At 36.9% G+C, this 18,930-nt stretch overlaps 2 protein-coding genes across 3 annotated transcripts in view; one reads left to right on the top strand and one right to left on the bottom strand.

Moving 5' to 3' along the window:
• Window positions 1-6,656, top strand: part of LOC144440060 (zinc finger protein ZPR1-like) — an 18,851-nt gene extending 12,195 nt beyond the window's left edge. The window contains exons 9-10 of one of the 2 annotated variants that reach the window (XM_078129303.1): window positions 501-566; window positions 2,602-6,656. In XM_078129303.1, the coding sequence (XP_077985429.1) occupies window positions 501-566; window positions 2,602-2,724 (189 nt within the window). In that variant the 3' untranslated portion in view covers window positions 2,725-6,656. Of the gene's footprint in view, window positions 1-500; window positions 567-2,162; window positions 2,221-2,601 lie in introns of those variants that run through there. The other variant, XM_078129304.1, reaches the window with a different exon arrangement.
• Window positions 4,764-15,935, bottom strand: LOC144440061 (uncharacterized). The gene is made up of 2 exons (XM_078129305.1): window positions 15,784-15,935; window positions 4,764-8,503 (listed from the first exon to the last, which is right to left on the bottom strand). The coding sequence occupies exons 1-2, from the start codon at window positions 15,851-15,853 to the stop codon at window positions 7,323-7,325; spliced, it is 1,251 nt and encodes a 416-aa protein (XP_077985431.1). The 5' UTR covers window positions 15,854-15,935; the 3' UTR covers window positions 4,764-7,322.
• Between the last annotated feature and the right edge of the window lie 2,995 nt (window positions 15,936-18,930).

Here is an 18,930-nt window from a genome sequence, read left to right on the forward strand (position 1 = left end):
TTTACATAGTTGTGACATCACTTGTTCAACAAATCATTAGCATAACATTTGCATAGTTGTGACATTACTTGTTCAATAAATCATTAGTATAACATTTGCATAGTTGTGACATCACTTGTTCAATAAATCATTAGCATAACATTTGCATAGTTGTGACATTACTTGTTCAATAAATCATTAGCATAACATTTGGATAGTTGTGACATTACATGTTCAATAAATCATTAGCATAACATTTGCATAGTTGTGACATCACTTGTTCAACAAATCATTAGCATAACATTTGCATAGATGTGACATCACTTGTTCAATAAATCATTAGCATAACATTTGCATAATTGTGACATCACTTGTTCAACAAATCATTAGCATAACATTTGCATAGTTGTGACATCACTTGTTCAACAAATCATTAGCATAACATTTGCATAGTTGTGACATCACTTGAGATAAAGACCACACTAACTGATGTTATTTCCTCTTTTAATCCTTGTCTATAGGTTATTAGTGGTCATCATTTGGTTACCGTCATATTAAATGATCCAGCTGGTAATAGTTATCTCCAGGTAAGTTACTCTTCCTGTATTGCCAACTTATTGCCACATGACGAGATGTATATTTTGACCCAAAACTTGTAAAATTAAACAACCGTGTTGAATAATAACACTTGGCTGGGCATGTTATAACAACACAGACTTGTATTACATTTCATGGATTGATAAGAACAGTTTTATGGCCTTTTATGGGTACATAAAGTGGCCATAAAACTGTTCTAATCAAATGATGGAATGTAATACAAGTCTATACTTCCAATATGCTGTGCCCAGTGTTACTAATCCAATTCAGTTGTTTACTTTCCCTGTCTGTAACCGTTTCCGTTTGTCCAAGGTGTGATGTTGGCAGTTGTGTATTTCACACCTATTCCTTTATATCACACACACAAATGCTGTACATGTTTGAACAGAAAATAGAGACTTTATATGTGGACCTGGTTATTCTACATCACGACAGCTAGCACAGTCTGTGATATTAGTTCAACAGTACTTGAAATCTGAATCACCATTATTCACTCAGTTATTTCATAAGTTATGCTTTTGTGGGTATACTTATATTATCCCTTTATTCAGCCAGAAAATACTCCTAGGGATTTGTCATTACCAGAACTTGTCCTCAACACACTGTGTCAACTTTATGGCATGTCAGAATAATATACACATATTACCTGGTTATGAGGGCTATAGTAGATGTGTTACCATGAGGGTTGTTATGTAGCAACTATTCCTAGTGGCTGAAAGCTGAGAAAACATGCTGCTATGTAACAACGCAAGGCAAGGGGTAATATAGTCTTGCTGATAGACGTTCGGGACATCTATAATTCATGCTTTATACAATGCTATAAAATTTCAAAGGAATTTCAAAAATTAATTAATTCATATTCTTGTCGAAGTAAAACGAATGGCTCTTAATAAAATACATGTTAAGGGCTTTCTTCCGATACGATAAGCAAACGAAGTTCACTGTGAGGGCTTGCCCGAACATCTAGCTAATGTCATTTTCAGACTTAACATACCATTGAGTTGACATATGGCTGTTGGTTGGACCATGTATGCATATATATATGTTAATATATTCAATAACCTATGACCTCTATAATGCTAATGCTCTATAATACTAATGTCCAATATCACGTGATGATAACAAATTACTAACTATTATGTCTTATTAGTTTATGGTAATTGTGAGTTTGATGAGTGTGTAGATGTTGTTTCACACATTTCAGTTAAGGCATTGGTGGTTATTTTTACAAGCCCCTCCTTAAGCTGAATATGAATGAAAAAATTAGCTATTGTCCTCTGTTTGTGCTTGTCGCCAATGCAGTTCTCTGATTGGCAGTTATTCATATCCCTGAACTGCAGAGATGACATTTGTTAGACCTCGGATGTTCCATCCTTGATAGTGATGTTCGGTCGTGTGTCATATTCTATTGGAAGAACATCCAAGGTCTAGCAGATAGACTAGGGGTAATATGACTACTAGTGTATGTCTGCAAGTGCCCAAATAAGGCCAGGCAATAAGTGTTTTATTGCACATCACATTGTCAGTTAAATATTCTTTTCATCACAGCAAATCACTGATAAGATATTATATGAATATTGCCCTAGGGAAAACAGAATGAGACTAGTGCCCCCCTACTGTATGCAAATTGAGGTCACTATGGGTCACTTGTCTAAATCATGTAACATTATCAAAGCAAATCACTGAAGGCTGTATGAAAATGATGTCTTATACTATCTTGGGTTGTTGGTGGCCGCGTGGTTAGAACACTTGCCTCTTACCACTGCAGTTGGAGTTTGAACCCATTTAGGGTTTGATTAAAGTTACCATATGCTGTAAGTAAGAAGAGTTTGTTCATTCACTTTGTCTGTACTGAACAATGCAGTTTCCCCCCCCCCCCTCCCCCAGGTACTCCAGTTTCCTCCTGCATTAACACTGAACAACCCTCCTCTTGTTATTGGGCAATGCCTTTTGGATCGTATATTAATAGAGAAAATGAATAATAAACCCCAATCATCAAATGATTTATGTTATTATCTTCAACAGAATCTGTATGCACCTGACCCTGACCCTGAATTGACGATTGAGGAGTATATCCGAAGTGATGAACAGGATGATGACCTAGGAATAAAACACATGAAGACAGAGAACTATACACAGGAATCATGATATATGTAATGAAAAAACACATGAAGACGAGGAACTATACACAGGAATCATGATATATGTAGTGTTTTATCAAGACGGAGAACTATACACACGAATAATGATATATGTAATGAAAAAACACAATATCATCAACAAATAACTGAAAATATAACTTAGAACCTTCGCTGTGCTGAAGTTGACAATGTTCTTTAAAACTGTTTAAATATTTTACTTAAATTGGCAATATAGATGAGGATTTGGGATTTTTAATTTATAAAACAATTTTATCATGTCTTCCTACTTCAAAAAATCAATGTGAAGCAACATAGATCAAGTCTGTGTTTGCAATTGAATACATTGCAAAAGTCAAAAAAAAAGCGTGTGAAATATTTGTTATTGTACATTGCAATGTACTGAGTTACAAACACAGACTTTGTCAATGTTGTTCCATATTGATTTTTCACATAGGAAACCATTACAGTATTGTTTTATAAATCCAAAATGCATTTCTTACTGGTTTCTGTGTGGTTGTATCAATTTGAACCAGTGAGCACTAACGTGCAATGCGCTGTACCATATCGATATTGTGAAAATATAATGTATTCTGGCGCTGAATCTATTTTAACTTACTTAGTTGGAACAGTTTTTGTTGCAAAATAAATCGGCATAAAAATGATTTACCTATCAAATAAGGTGGGCATCACTATTTTACCGTTAGGTATGGCTATAGTATGATTTATAGCCAAAATGAAGTGAAAAATATTGTATTTTTGGTAAACAAATTTGTCTACCAAAATAAACGCACAGTACTAAAAAGGGATTGATTAGTAGCAGATATGTGAGTAAATATATTAAAGATGTAGAAACCGTTATTTAGTAAAGTAAACAAAGTGCCAGGTTTGTCGAGAATTTCCAAAAAAAAAAAAGCGTGTCGTCGCACCATTTTAGACAAACTATCCTGACCAGAAACAATTCTTTTTTTTTTCTCTTTGCCAAAGACTCACAAACAAAATGTGTACAGAAGAACTGTTGAGTTGTGAAAAGAGCACTACTATAGTTGTTACGCATGGTTTGATTACTAATGGTCACTGTAATAACTACTGTAACAACAAGAACAACACAATAACAAATGAAAACTCATTATCACAAACCAGAGCTGTAATTTCTTTGCCCTACTTACACAACTATTCAGGCCCTCACCATGACAGTCACAAACCATTAGCGGTCCAAGTGCAACAAACCCGCGGGCTTGCCTGGCGAAAACGGGTGTCATAAAAGTTGTTTGCATCTCTAAAGCTGTTTGTAGCGTTACTTATAATAGCCTAATAAATTGATAACAACTGATCTAAGACGGAGATAAGGTTTGCCTCAATTGCAGTCCATGCAGACGGCCGAATAGAGGTTTTACAGCTGTTTACTTGTGTTATGTAAGAGCCCATCATCACATGTGTAAATATTGGTACTCTTTGATAACAAGTCCACTTGCTTGGCTAATGGCTTGTCCCAGTAATGCTTCTGGCTCAAAGATGGCTTGGAAACAGCACTCCTAGAGGCCAAACCATGAAATCTTTTATCTTTCTGATCACAGAAATATGGCATTGTATCATAAAAACTAAAAAAAAATATAGTATATTCAAACGTGCTAAAAAAATATCAAACTCTTTCATCTAGAAATGCCAGGATGGGACAGTTTTCAAATTATGCTCCAGAAAAGGCTGTCATTTTTGGTCGAGTATATCATTTTTGGTCGAGTATATCATTGAACAGCACTCCTAGTGGCCAAATTATATAATCTTTTGTTTTTTTCCGGTAACCAGTCTAGGGCACATTGACGACGTTTGGATAGCAGTGAGTATATAATGTAAACAGCACTCCTAGTGGCAAAACTATGCAATCTTTTGTTCTGCTATAATAGACTTTGGGAGTGTATATGACGTAAACAGCACGCCTAGTGGACAGATTATAAAAAACTTTTGTTTTTTCTAGTAACTGGCACATTGACAAGGACAACAGGAGAAAATGAGGAAACAAGACTATACTGTTCACATAAAGACTATCATTTTGTTTATTTACACAGAAGTATGGAGCACATACAATTAATTTAAATCTTTGGTACGAGCAAAAAAAATCATCTATGGACTATGGCAGTTATTTATCTCTTTTTTTTTCATTTTAAATGAAATGTTAATACTGTAAAGCATAACCTGCTTGTCTGCGTCAACATTTGTGTTGTCTGCAAAAAAGTTCTAATGGTTGGTATTTCTAAGTTCATTGTCAACATTACAGTTCAAATGGAAAAGTCAAAGTTTATGTCACATGAATGGAAAATTTCAAGTAAAGATTAATAGTTCACATATAGAGGTCAAAGTTCAAATGAAGATGTCAGAGTCCACATATAGAGGTCAAAGTTCAAATGAAGATGTCAGAGTCCACATATACAGGTCAAAGTTCAAATGAAGATGAAAAAAATGCCAACGTGCACATATACAAGTCAAAGTTCAAATAAAGATATCAAAGTTCACATATGCAGGTCAAAGTTCAAATGAAAATGTCAAAGTTCGCATATCTAGGTCAAAGTTGTAATGAAGACATCAAAGTTCACAAAGTTCAAGCGATGACATCAAAGTACACATACAAATAGAAAGGTTCAAATGAAGATGTCAAAGTTCAAATGAATGTCAAAGTTCAAATGAACGTCAAAATTCAAATACAATCAGTACAGTGGTAGTTTAGTGATATGGAATCATGTTAGCCATAGTAGTAATCAGAATAAAGAAAGAAGATGTCCAATGTAGCCTAATCTGTGTAAGCAAAGCTGTAGGCTGGTCCCTGCGTCATCACGCGACCTATCAGTTCGTGTGAGACCATGGTCTCGGTTACCCAGACTCTTGCTGTTGAGGACTCAACCACACCTGGAGCAACGGCAAGGGTAACTGAGGCAAGTGAAACCACAGATAACTTGCCATGTTGGATCCGCCATATTGAATTACCACAGAAATGTGTGTATATTCCCACAATCCTTTGCTGTATTTTTGGGTGGTCAGTCATCTCAGCCAATGGGAGACTAGATACGATTACTAGTCACTTCCATACGCATGCAATGTACGCAGGGACCAGCCTAACAAAGCTGGATTTACTGAACAATATGAATCTAAGCCTAATTTTATTATGCATTTCAATTTCCAATAACTTATAAAAAATGATCGTACGGCCAATGGAGTACTGGTCTGCAATACATTCAAAATATCTTACTTTTAGTTAAATTTTATAATTTATGGTTTGTATGAGTGTGGATTTATTTTGGGGGCATCCTTCACACATTTGTTATCCAAACATATTTTTTCACTTTTGTCATGGCAACCATATCCAAATTTGTTTACTCTTTTGTCATTATGAGATAAGCTACCTGATTGGATATTAAGAGACAAGCTATATAATTGGATATTATGAAACAAGATATTTGATTGGATATTATGCTATGAGACAAGATATCTGATTTGATCTCATGAAACAGTGTAGCTGATTAGATTTGAGACAAGATACCTGATTGGATATCATGAAACAATGTAGCTGATTGGATATCATAAGACAAAATATTTGATTGGATGTCATGAAACGGTGTAGCTGATTGGATATGAGGAAAAATATCTGATTGGATATCAAGAAACAATGTAGCTAATTGGATATCATGAGACAAGATATTTGATTGGATGTCATGAAACAAAGCAGCTGTTTGGATATCATAAGACAAGATAATTGATTGGATGTCATGAAACAGTGTAGCTGTTTGGATATCATAAGACAAGATATTTGATTGGATGTCATGAAACAGTGTAGCTGATTGGATATCATAAGACAAGATATTTGATTGGATGTCATGAAACAGTGTAGCTGATTGGATATTATGAGACAAGATATCTGATTTAATGTACCAGATTTCATATAACGAGTCTTGCAGATTGTTATGAACTAATCAATTGTATGATCATTTTTTTTTTATCTTTTAGAGATAATAAAGATAAAATATAAATTTGGGAAAGAGGAGTACTGGTATACACTAACTACGACCAAATTGATTACTGGAAACACTTTAGTACAAGAAATTTGAAAAATCGGTAGATTGTGTTGTAGTTCAAAGATGGCTATTCATGTCTGTGCGTTAAGTAAATCAAAACATTTATATATTCTGCCGCTAAGAACTGACTTTGGTCCTTGGAGCATTGTCTATTTGGTGAAAGCACTTACGCCCAGGAACTATGAAACAGCGCCACCATGCGTGCTGAAACGAAATGCCTCTGTTTTACCATGTTACCGACACCTTCGTTTTCCAGACTGTCTTTTATCTAAACTTATGTACATGTAACCAGTCACTACAACCACTGGTTGGTTGGGTAAGTGTATCCAATGATGAGTTTATCAGCCTGTATCATACGTCGTGTCACTCCGCCCTCACCGGCCTGTTTATCCGTGAAATGGGATGTTTGAGGGCGCCCCGTCACAGCTTTCCTTGCCGATGAAGAGTGAGCACAGCGAGCATTCTACTTTGTTTCGTAAAGAAAAGAGAACAAATTCCAAATAAAGTCTTACAGGACAATAACTTAGAAGTACTGAAAACAAAATTAGACATTTATATCTCTGTTACACAGGGGACACGTTTCTTTTATAATGACCCATTGTTTGAGACATTTGCCGTGAAAGAAATGACCACATTGTGTGATGACCGCCACTTCCATTGGCAGCCAACAAATTGAGCACACGTCATGGACACGTGATAACTGGTGTGGAGTTGCTTTCTTAAAGCTATCTATTTGAGCGATTTCACGTTGTAACTGTTTGATCATAGCTTTTGCTGACCCCATCGGTATAGCCACGTTAGTTAAGAACACCACGGCCAGTACGATGACGGATTCGTAGTTCTGTAAATACGCACTGACTGCGATAATTCCGGACGCTATACATGCTGTGGCGATCTCGTAGGCAACGCGGACGTACTGTTCCTCGAAGCCTGGCAAGTTCTCTAAATTACTCCAAACTCCCCTAGATATGTATGGAAAGAATTCATATATGTATTTCAAAAGTAGGTGGCAGTGTTCTTCGAGAAACGCAACGATCCAGTCTTGGAAAAAGCCTTCGGTGAAAAACAGATAAGGTAAGGCAACGGCCATGTACACTACGTGCATGTTCGATGGGAAGGCGAGAATGAGCAGAAATATATTATGCATCGGATGCAGTCCAAACTTCGCAAAAATACGAAACATTTTCTTGTCACTTGTGCGAAGATGTGGATACTTTCTTTCGAACTTCGACCACAACATAACAATCATTGCAGAAACTGCTAATAGTTTGTTTGGTAACGGGAAAATTACTTCCTCCCCTTGGACGCAGTCCTCTAGCGTTTTCAGTAACAGTATCTGCTGCCCCCACAGGCAGAGAGGTTGCATAATTTCCCACGACTTGGTTGAAGCGACGCTTCCGATGTTAGCACACAGACGAACGACAGTACAGATGGCGACAATCAGTAACTGCAGTAATAGATACATCAGAAGGGGGACGAAGATGACGACTCCGATCAAAGCTTGCAAAGCCGCGAATAGGAGACGGAGAAGGAGGCTGACGAGGATATGTTCGACTACGGAGAGTGCGATGCCTGCATCGAGGTTCTTCCATTTTAGAATACACATGACGGCGGGAATGATAAGGTCCATACATATACAGCAGCCAGCCGCTGATACCACACTGTAAGTCAGATTCCGAGTGATAAGAAGTGCCAGAATCAGCGTTATTGTGATTATCAAGAAACCTGCAAATAGTAGAAAAAAAAGAGATTAATATGTTTGTGTGAGAATAGTTTTTTAACCTGGAAGCCTACTAGCTGCCACTGGAGAAATGTTGTTGTTGTTGTTGTTGTTGTTGTTGTTGTTTTCGATCAGACAATAAACAAAAAATACAAGATTTAGACAGTGCACATGTTACTTGGGGGTCGGTTGTATCAAGAAGTAGTAGAGCAACAGAATGAAATTCTTATTGCATTTGGACACCGAATTTTGGGTGCGGACCCGAAAATCTATTTGATTGGATTTATCCATCCATTTTATATGTACAACTACACAAGAACGCTCATCCAGAGGTTATGTTCACAGAAACTGTTCAGTGTGTGCAATATTATCAATAAATCAGTATATCCAACAAAACAGTTTCAAAAACTTTCCCTTTCAATTTGATGTGGTGAAAGCGGCTAAATGCTTCATTTACCTCTATTTCCATCGTTTTGTATCGTTTGCAATTTTGTTCCGAGCGATCGCCGCCTTCCCACATGAGATAGGCGGTAACCCCCGGAAGACAAAAGACGCATGTAAAAGACACAATTACGATGAAGTAAAAGTAAATGAAAGAGGCGTAGGCTATTCACACATCAGATTTTAATCAGATTGCAGCCATTGGAGATCGTAAATATTAGAGACTGCTAATGTGTGTGGAAAATGTCCGATTCCATCGCTGTCGCAACAACAACTTGAAAGTAAGCCGATAATTCGGCAATCCTATCAGTTGCAAAATGCGTTGTTATTCAGTTCATGGAAGTATTATGACTGTCTCTCTCCTTCTACTTCCATGCTCAGACCCACCCCCCCTCTATACCATAACCACCCCCACCCCATGCACCGCACCAGATTCCCGTTTCACATCACACAATTCACTGGTCTGCGCCTGAACTACAAGAGGCAGGAATTAGAAAAGTCGACATCAAATTTCAGTACATCACCTTGGAAGACGGGTCTTAGGTAATCATATGTAAGAGAAGAGATATATAGTGTTTGCTGGCACTTGTTACGGTACTGTAACACATAGCAGCGATCTCCCGAGACTTTAGGTCAAGCATGTCGGGAAATTTGCATAACTAATTTGCATATATTTACACACAATTCGCATGAATCATGCACTCACTTCTCCCCATTTAAAGATAGTGTGTATATCTGCACGTCACATTTTATTTACAATTACAGTTTACTCTGAAAGTACAACCAGGAATGCTTACACGTCACATCCTAATACATTACATGCCACTGATCAATGCGGTGGTGGATGTGTATACGTGTACAGGAGCACATTTTCGTTGAAGCATACATCCGCTGTATTGTATTACAACCTGAATCATGACAGTAAGTGTACCCCCACCCCCACCCCCACCCACAGACCAGTACAAGTGACACGGCCGGGTACATTGTTGAAACACACTAAGATATTATTATTTGCTATATTGGGAACCCAAGGTGAAGTTATATAACCGTCTATTAATATTTGTACACACCTTATCAACAGACGGTCAGTCACCTTGCAAATCATTTAATAAACATGATAGCACTGGATGTCAGATTGTTTATTGGAGATACACTTGTATAGACTCTGCATTATGTTTATATATTTTATATATAATATATAGTATATAATTATATATATATATATATATATATATATATATATATATATATATAAACACATGTATATATATATTATATATATTCACTGTATTGCCAAAATAGAAAAGATAATTTTTATCATACAATCATGTCACCTAAATATTTACAAACTTTGGCAATTTTGGAGGCCAATGCAATAGCCTTTCGCTCATCGAGTTTTGCTCCTTCTCAAATTTGGTTTGCAATGACAATGTAAATGAGCTAAATGAGTTGGAAATACATTACTTATACAACTACAAAGTATATTATCCGTATCTATCTATCTATCTATCTATCTATCTATCTATCTATCTATCTATCTATCTATCTATCTATCTATCTATCTATCTATCTATCTAGCTAGCTAGCTAGCTAGCTAGCTATATATCTATCTATCTGTCTGTGTCTGTCTGTCTGTCTGCCTGCCTGCCTGCCTGCATGCCTATATGTATGTATGTATGTATGTATGTATGTATGTATGTATGTATGCATGCATGCATGTAATATGTATGTATGTATGTATGTATGTATGTATGTATGTATGTATGTATGTAAGTATGTATGTATGCATGCATGCATGCATGTAATATGTATGTATGTATGTATGTATGTATGTATGTATGCATGTAATATGTATGTATGTATGTATGTATGTATGTATGTATGTATGTATGAGTATATGTATGTATGTATGTATGTATGTATGTATATTTATACATGTGTTACTGCTTTTATAATACTTTCTAAGGCTGATAATCAGGATACACACTAATTATATACAAAATTGTGGTTCGGATTCAACCAACTAACTTTGCCTGGGATCGTTCTAATATCGGTAATCATATTTAAATTTAATTGATTACTTTATCAGCTGTTGATAATTCTATATCTATATCTAAACTGATTACATACAACAAGCCCTGACAAGTGTCACGTCCTCATAGCCGAACAATGCACCGAGTAATCAGGTGATTGGTGCACTCTGTACACAGTTCTAGAGTGTAGTCGTTTTGCGTGCATTCACGTAATACAATCATGTATTCACTATTTCAAAACGCCATGGACGTCGACCACTCCAGACTCTCGAGCTCTCATGTTTAAGTCTTTTCACGACAGACACGTGATAGGCTACATTAGCGACTCCAGGTCGGTCTAATGTGCATGTTTGTATCCTGGAGGCAGGTGACCACAAATAACCCCGACGCACTTCGAAGACTCACTCACGACACATTGTGGACTTGCTATCAATCCATCCATCCGTGTCCCACAGTATCAGAAAAATTAATTATACATTTACACTAGAATTATATGGTACTGTCAACTGAATTGGAACATACATTGCACGTTCATGTTTTGATGTGGTATGGCGTATTTAAAAGATCTACGTCTAGAATAATATAGTTCGCGAATGATTTGCCTGTTTAAGTTTGTATCTGTCTTTACATTTTGTTTAAAAAAAGAAGAAAAAAAAGCAGCGTTCATACTGACTATTGAGAAGGTGACTACTGAACTGAGACTGATGTTAGCCACATCCCCACTGCACTGTCTGAGAGAGACTTTATGTTAGCTATATTCCAACTGCACTGTCTGAGAGAGACTTTATGTTAGCCATATTCCAACTGCACTGTCTCAGAGAGACTTTATGTTAGCTACATCCCCACTGCACTGTCTGAGAGAGACTTTATGTTAGCCATATTCCAACTGCACTGTCTGAGAGAGACTTTATGTTAGCCACATCCCCACTGTACTGACTGAGAGAGACTTTATGTTAGCCATATTCCAACTGCACTGTCTGAGAGAGACTTTATGTTAGCCACATCCCCACTGTACTGACTGAGAGAGACTTTATGTTAGCCATATTCCAACTGCACTGTCTGAGAGAGACTTTATGTTAGCCACATCCCCACTGCACTGTCTGAGAGAGACTTTATGTTAGCCATATTCCAACTGCACTGTCTGAGAGAGACTTTATGTTAGCCACATCCCCACTGCACTGTCTGAGAGAGACTTTATGTTAGCCACATCCCCACTGCACTGTCTCAGAGAGACTTTAAATTAGCCAATATAATCCAAAACTGTCTTTATATTCATTTTTATATCTCGTACACAAATTGAAAAATTATAATTTTGAACTTAAAATTTAATAATACGTACTATGTTGTGCAAATATTGTCCTCTATTGTGAATAAATAAATGTACAGTTTGTGGGTTTCTCACAACTGGTTACTAGTATAGTAGACGATGTTAGATAAGAAAGAGCCTTGAGTTTTGACTTTAGGTAAGTTCATAGATTTTGCATACAAAACTTCTCACCTGCATTTGTTTCCGACGGAATTTTCACCAAGTACCGACGTCGAATATAACCCCGGACGACTTGATGATTTGCAATTTGAAACCAAAGATATTTCAAGTACTTCATATTGATAACGTTTTCGTGTCATCTAAACTAACATGGTGCCCACATCCTGAACTCTGTCAAGACGACTAATATCAACGCATGCGTACTTAGTGGCTTACCAGTAACAACCCCCACTCCACCCACATGACACAGACGTGCATATATACTGACATTTATATAATAAGAATGATTTTTCAATCTGAATTGATTTTGATTTGATATTTTTGAACGATTATTTGAACAGTGTCTGGTTATTTTTAATCCATATTGTTCTTATCGGAATTTGTATACAGATATGTAAACATCATGCTACCTATGGCCATGAGATATTCGACCCAATATATGGATACATTATACTACCTAGTGATTCGTACGTGTATTCGTGAAAACCCGAGATTTTTGGCACACAACGCAATACAGGTAACATGTATATCGTACTACGTTTTACATATACAAGCTTTTCACCTCTCACTCTCCCCCCCCCCCACCCTCCACCTCCCCGTTTAAACAACTAGAAATTCAAACAGTGATAAGAACATGCAACCATTCGGATGTCCGTGTGATGATGTAGATGTATGTGTCATGAAATCTCATTGATATCGCTGTCCCATTCATCACATCGTCCCCATACCAAACAGTAAATACTCATTGAAGCATGGTAGAACGGCATGACGCGCCGAACCCCAGCATCATACGATTTCAACTCAATAGGGTGAACGGCCATACGTTTGTTGGTTCAAACTTTCATTTTGGGTCAGTGGCCGCAATCTTATTAAGGCGACCTTGCGTCGTCTAGTCTGCGCCCCAAACCACATTAGAGAGACCATAGTGATCTGAGTCTGCGCGAATATCAACGATAAACCACGAACAGGAGAAATGTGCGCGTTTGTTTATATGTGTTGTAGGTGGGTAGGTGGACAGGTGGGTAGGCTGGTAGGTAGGTAGGCAGGTATAACCGTAGAGTTAGAAGTGCTACGCTATCTACAATGCATAACTGGGTTTTTTATTGTCAATAAAGATCACACGATTGTTGTTTGGCCACAATATTATAGTTCTAATTTCAGAAAATGTGAATGCTGTAGATATTTGAGTTAAAATGCAGGATGTTAACTTGGCTTGGATAGTGTGACGGTGCTGGATTCACAAAACATGCCTTCCAAGCAAAAATTTTGAGATCTTACCCCTCAAATATGCATAGATTTGCATAAGTTTGGCTTTTTAGCAAATATTTAATAAATAGGAACATATCTGAGTAAAAGTCTTTTTAGAAAAACATGCAAAATGGTGTTTTCCTACTTTATGGTGAGACTTGTGAATAATTCATGACTTGTGAGTAATAACTTGTCTGTGATAATATGGTGAGTAATAACTTGTCTGTGATAATAAGCTTCGAGGCTGAGGCGGGAGGTAATTAACGCATGACAAGAGGTGGGGGGGGGGGGCTGAAACCCTCGTCGAATCTTTAAAGTATCGCTTCCTTGTCAGTTTAATGGATTACCAGGACACTTTTGTGGTAAATGTCGGCTATTCTGTCCTCTGCTTCACCTCTGACAAAACAACAGACGTTAACACTCTGTGGAAGCCATAAAACTGTCAGAGTCATACTACAACAATATTCGACCAAATGTACTCTTAGCCTGTCTTGACGAAAGTTCAGATATTTTATTTATTTGTGTATGTATGTATGTATTTATTTATTTATTTATTTATTGTTTTAGTTTATTATTTATTGATTTATTGATTGTTTATTATTCATTTACTCATATATTTATTTATTTATTCATTTATTAATTTATTTACTTATTTATTTATATACTTACTTACTTACTTACTTACTTAATTTTTTACCACTGTGATTGTAGAATGTTTCCACATGTCACTGTGATGCGTGATAGACGTTCCCATAGCAATGTGTGTATTGCAAACATGTTAGACTTCCACAGGTTACTGTGGCTTTTCCCTTACAGAGGAAATACAATAACAATACGTTGTGCCCATGCGCACTTTAGATGATGAAGATTGCATTCTGAACACCATCACCAAGGTCAAAAGGTCACTGATTGCAACTCAAATGTCATCTTCTAATCTTGTCGATTTCATCGACCAGGATGACGTCATGATATATACGCCATTTGCGGGCGATTGTATCTGAATGTGTAACCAGTATTAATCTCCATTATATTAAATCACAGACAACATAAAACGGCTATATTTATGAAAAAAATCGATTTCTTAATAGCTTTTCTTCAGAACAATCATTTTTATGTGACCATTTTTATTAAAGTAATGTTGATAATCATGTTACTGATTTGAAATGAAATGGCGATGACTTATGTACATTTTTGCCTTTGACCTTATTACTTTAGTTGTAGTAAGTAGCCCTTTTTGAAATACTGTATTTTAATCACGTCAGTTTGTTTGTATATCCAGTAATATTGACCAGTCAGTTAGTGGCCTTTCTGTGATTCTACGGAAAAATATATACTATCAAAAATATTCCTTTGACACTGTTTACATCATAATGTGTGATTTGGCCTTTGATGCCTCACTAACAAGTGAAGCAAAATAGCAGATTGTGATATAAACAGGCTACACACACGCACACACTTACTTTTTTCTAATTTTCTTGCAATGAACTATTGAAATAAACAACATCGCGGATCTTAAATTTGTATAAATACAAAATAAAGAGGACATTCAATATGAATACATGTGCAGGACGAACCTGGAAATTTATGTCACATTCGAGAATTCACAATATTATTTTAGCCATTTCAGTTGTAAACAGAATATCTGCATATTGTATATTGTATGCTAATGTATAATATATACACATGATACATACATGTAATGTACTTGAAGTGAGTGGTATTGATCTGCGCAATAGCAGGAGTAAAATGTGTACATATGGTGTACTTGTTTATTTGTTAGTTTACAAGGTCACGTATATTCCAATGTTTACAATCGTGGCGTATACAGTATAGTTTTCGTTCCGCACGCCAAACACTAACTGACGAATATAAATGGATATATTGTGTATGTATGTGTATGGGTATATATATATATGTGTCATGTTTTTTGCCTAAATAACAGCGAAATGGCACTGTGTGTGATTAAGACAATAGAGTCCTTATGTCGCGCGGTATCATTACGTTTGTAAATGCATTTGAACTAACAATGACACAATGGCCATAATACGGCTAGACAGTGAAAGGGTACAATACTCACCAGTTTTCGTAAGACACACGCTGTTCGCCTTCCATCGTGTAGGGCCTCCAAGCTTTTTAAGTTTCAACATGATTGTGTTAATATCCTGCCATACAGGAAGCTTACAATGTCATCTAATCGGGGGAGTTGTTTTCCTCGACCTTGTCTCTACACCATCGTGTGTGGACTGATGCGCTAGCGATAAGCAGTATGCAGTATGTGACAAAGTCGGACAACGTTGCAAGTTGAATCATCATCCGATCCTATTCATATGCAAATAGGGGTCATACGAACAGCTGGGACTCGACTCCTGATACAGTAGTCGCGGGTATGTAAACTGTGCATAAAATTTGGTTATTGTGGGGCAAAGTGTTTTTTTTAATGCTTCGATTTTATGTAACAATACTCACTCCAGTCAGTTCATTTAGCAATACAAAACTGTATCTGACGTTTCTTCTGCAGCAATCTATTTTAAAATCGATAAGCACAATACGTGTACTTAAGCGGCTACACACATGCGCAGATGAACCGGCTGCTGAATTACGCTATTGTTTACATGTATGTAAACTATTTCCTCCACTGTCGCAAAAGCGATGGTTTGTAAAGCAAGAGTACGTGCCTTTTGTTATACTGGTTGCATTGAAACAAACAAAATAAATTCAGTACTTGCCGGAATTCATAAGTAGATACATGCCGTCGCAATTGTTTCAAAGAATCTTTGTTTCGATATATGAACTGATGAATACAAATCTTGAACGATTTTCATGAAAGATGCTCAATTTAGCAAGTCTAGAGTTGTTTTTACACCAAAACAACAAGTCACAACCAGTTTGTATTTCTCTATTTAAATGTTTTTTGTTGGTCTCTAGGGGGCGCCATATTGAAAGCATATACAGCTGATCGCAAGTTGAATCGCAACAACGTACGAAGGTCACACTGGAAGACACGGTACTCAGTCGATATTGTTGTATATGTAAAACGAACCTAACTCGATAGATAAGACAACCTTACCGTTAAAGGTAATGACAACACGGGAGTTGCAGTGGTACATGAAGACATGAGTTGGGAAGGGACAATGGCAGAATTGACTGCCGACTGCAAGCAGCAGAACTATTTATTGAAGACTGTGTTACACTTACAGATGTTACGAAGCACTGATATGTCACTGTCACTGGACCAGGCCTTGTTTGTATAAATAACTATTAATATTAAATCCACTGTAAATAGTAAAGCAGCTAGATATGGGACTTGATTTTCTTTCTGACAGAAAATACCATGGGACTATTTGATAGCCAGTATGCAATCGGTAAGTACATTTGAGCGAGATCATATATATAGTTCATTGCTCTGGATCAATGTAGAACAAAAAAACTAAATTCTACAGTTAGGCCTCAGACCCCCCCACCCCACCCCACCCCACCCCAAGCAATTGGTGGTTTGAACGCTTAGTTAATCCATACGGTGGAGGGTCTATGGTTAATCTTGATAGAAGGCCAAAATTGATAATATTAAACTGTTTCAGGCAACATAATCAATGTCAAATCAGTATGTAGTGCTAGTGTTATATTACGACAAAACCATTCTTCCAAGCATATAGTTTAGTGCCATACATTTACTATAATAAACATGCTTCCATATCCCGCTTTGATGACATTTTAGAAAATATGTGTTTGTTTAGGGGTAGAAAATGGATTCCATTGAAAGTAAAATCCGATTTTTGTCGGAAGAGAACTAAAATGGTTCAAACCGCACCCAACCTAAAACAATGACAGGCCTAATCGACTAAATGACTGATGTATTAGTCTCCCCTAATGCATTATTTTGACCATGTAACACACTCATAGAACGCCTACCAAACTGCCGTTTTAGAGAGTGTTACAGATTTTTTTTATCTCCTAATGGTAGACTACTGTATATTTAGGGGAAAAAAACCGTCACCGTATTTTTTAAAACTATTGTGTTTTGGGGACTGTGTTCGTGAAAATGTTGGCTTGCTACTGTGGGGAAGCGTCGAGACTATCGAGCTAAGCAGCTGTCAGTCACACGATCACTAGTCTAGTTCCTATCTCAGACCACTGAGTTTCTATACAGTATAGTTACCATTTACACGTCCACTCACATAGTCTAGTTCCTATACAGTATCGTTACCATTTACACCTCCACTCACATAGTCTAGTTCCTATACAGTATCGCTACCATTTACACCTCCATTCACATAGTCTAGTTCCTATACAGTATCGTTACCATTTACACCTCCACTCACAGTCTACTTTCTATACAGTATCGTTACCATTTACACCTCCACTCACATAGTCTAGTTCCTATACAGTATCGTTACCATTTACACGTCCACTCACAGTCTACTTTCTATACAGTATCGTTACCATTTACACATCCACTCACATAGTCTAGTTCCTATACAGTATCGTTACCATTTACACCTCCATTCACATAGTCTAGTTCCTATACAGTATCGTTACCATTTACACCTCCACTCACAGTCTACTTTCTATACAGTATCGTTACCATTTACACCTCCACTCACATAGTCTAGTTCCTATACAGTATCGTTACCATTTACACGTCCACTCACAGTCTACTTTCTATACAGTATCGTTACCATTTACACATCCACTCACATAGTCTAGTTCCTATACAGTATCGTTACCATTTACACCTCCACTCATAGTGTTTAGTTAGAAACCACGTTGGCAGCATCCAGACTACACGCTCCTGAACGCGGTACCTCCTGTGATGTTTATTGTGTAAACAGTTGTCATTGTAGGTGTGCTAACTTATCAACAATACTAGTCCTAATAGTCAGTCAACTGAAGTGTCCCTGCCATTGCAAACACTGTCGTATTAGGCCAAATAAAAAAATAAGTTGTTTGGTTAATTCCGGTTACCTTACCCGACCCCACCTAGTTTTTCACGCCGACCCTAAACATTTTTTTACGTATTCGAGAAAAATAATAATAAAATTGGAAAAAGTCTTGCAAGAAATAGTAGATGCGGAAACTGACATCAGCTTAAAAAGACAGTATAAAACTATTCTTCCAATCTGTAAAGGCTGTACATCTGATAGGATGAAATAAACAACATAGAGACAATTTGGAAAACAATGGAAAACCTGAACTAGACACTCCATTTACCATATATATATATATA

This window comes from Glandiceps talaboti, chromosome 9 (assembly GCF_964340395.1).
Source record: "Glandiceps talaboti chromosome 9, keGlaTala1.1, whole genome shotgun sequence".
NCBI lineage: Eukaryota > Metazoa > Hemichordata > Enteropneusta > Spengelidae > Glandiceps > Glandiceps talaboti.

What these genes read in the sequence shown, in the direction of transcription:
- LOC144440061 (XM_078129305.1), bottom strand. Translation starts at nt 15,853, where the DNA reads ATGTTGAAACTTAAAAAGCTTGGAGGCCCTACACGATGGAAGGCGAAC. An exon ending in CGTGTGTCTTACGAAAACTG is followed by an intron (nt 8,504 to 15,783) that starts GTGAGTATTGTA and finishes TACTATTTGCAG; the next exon opens with GTTTCTTGATAATCACAATA.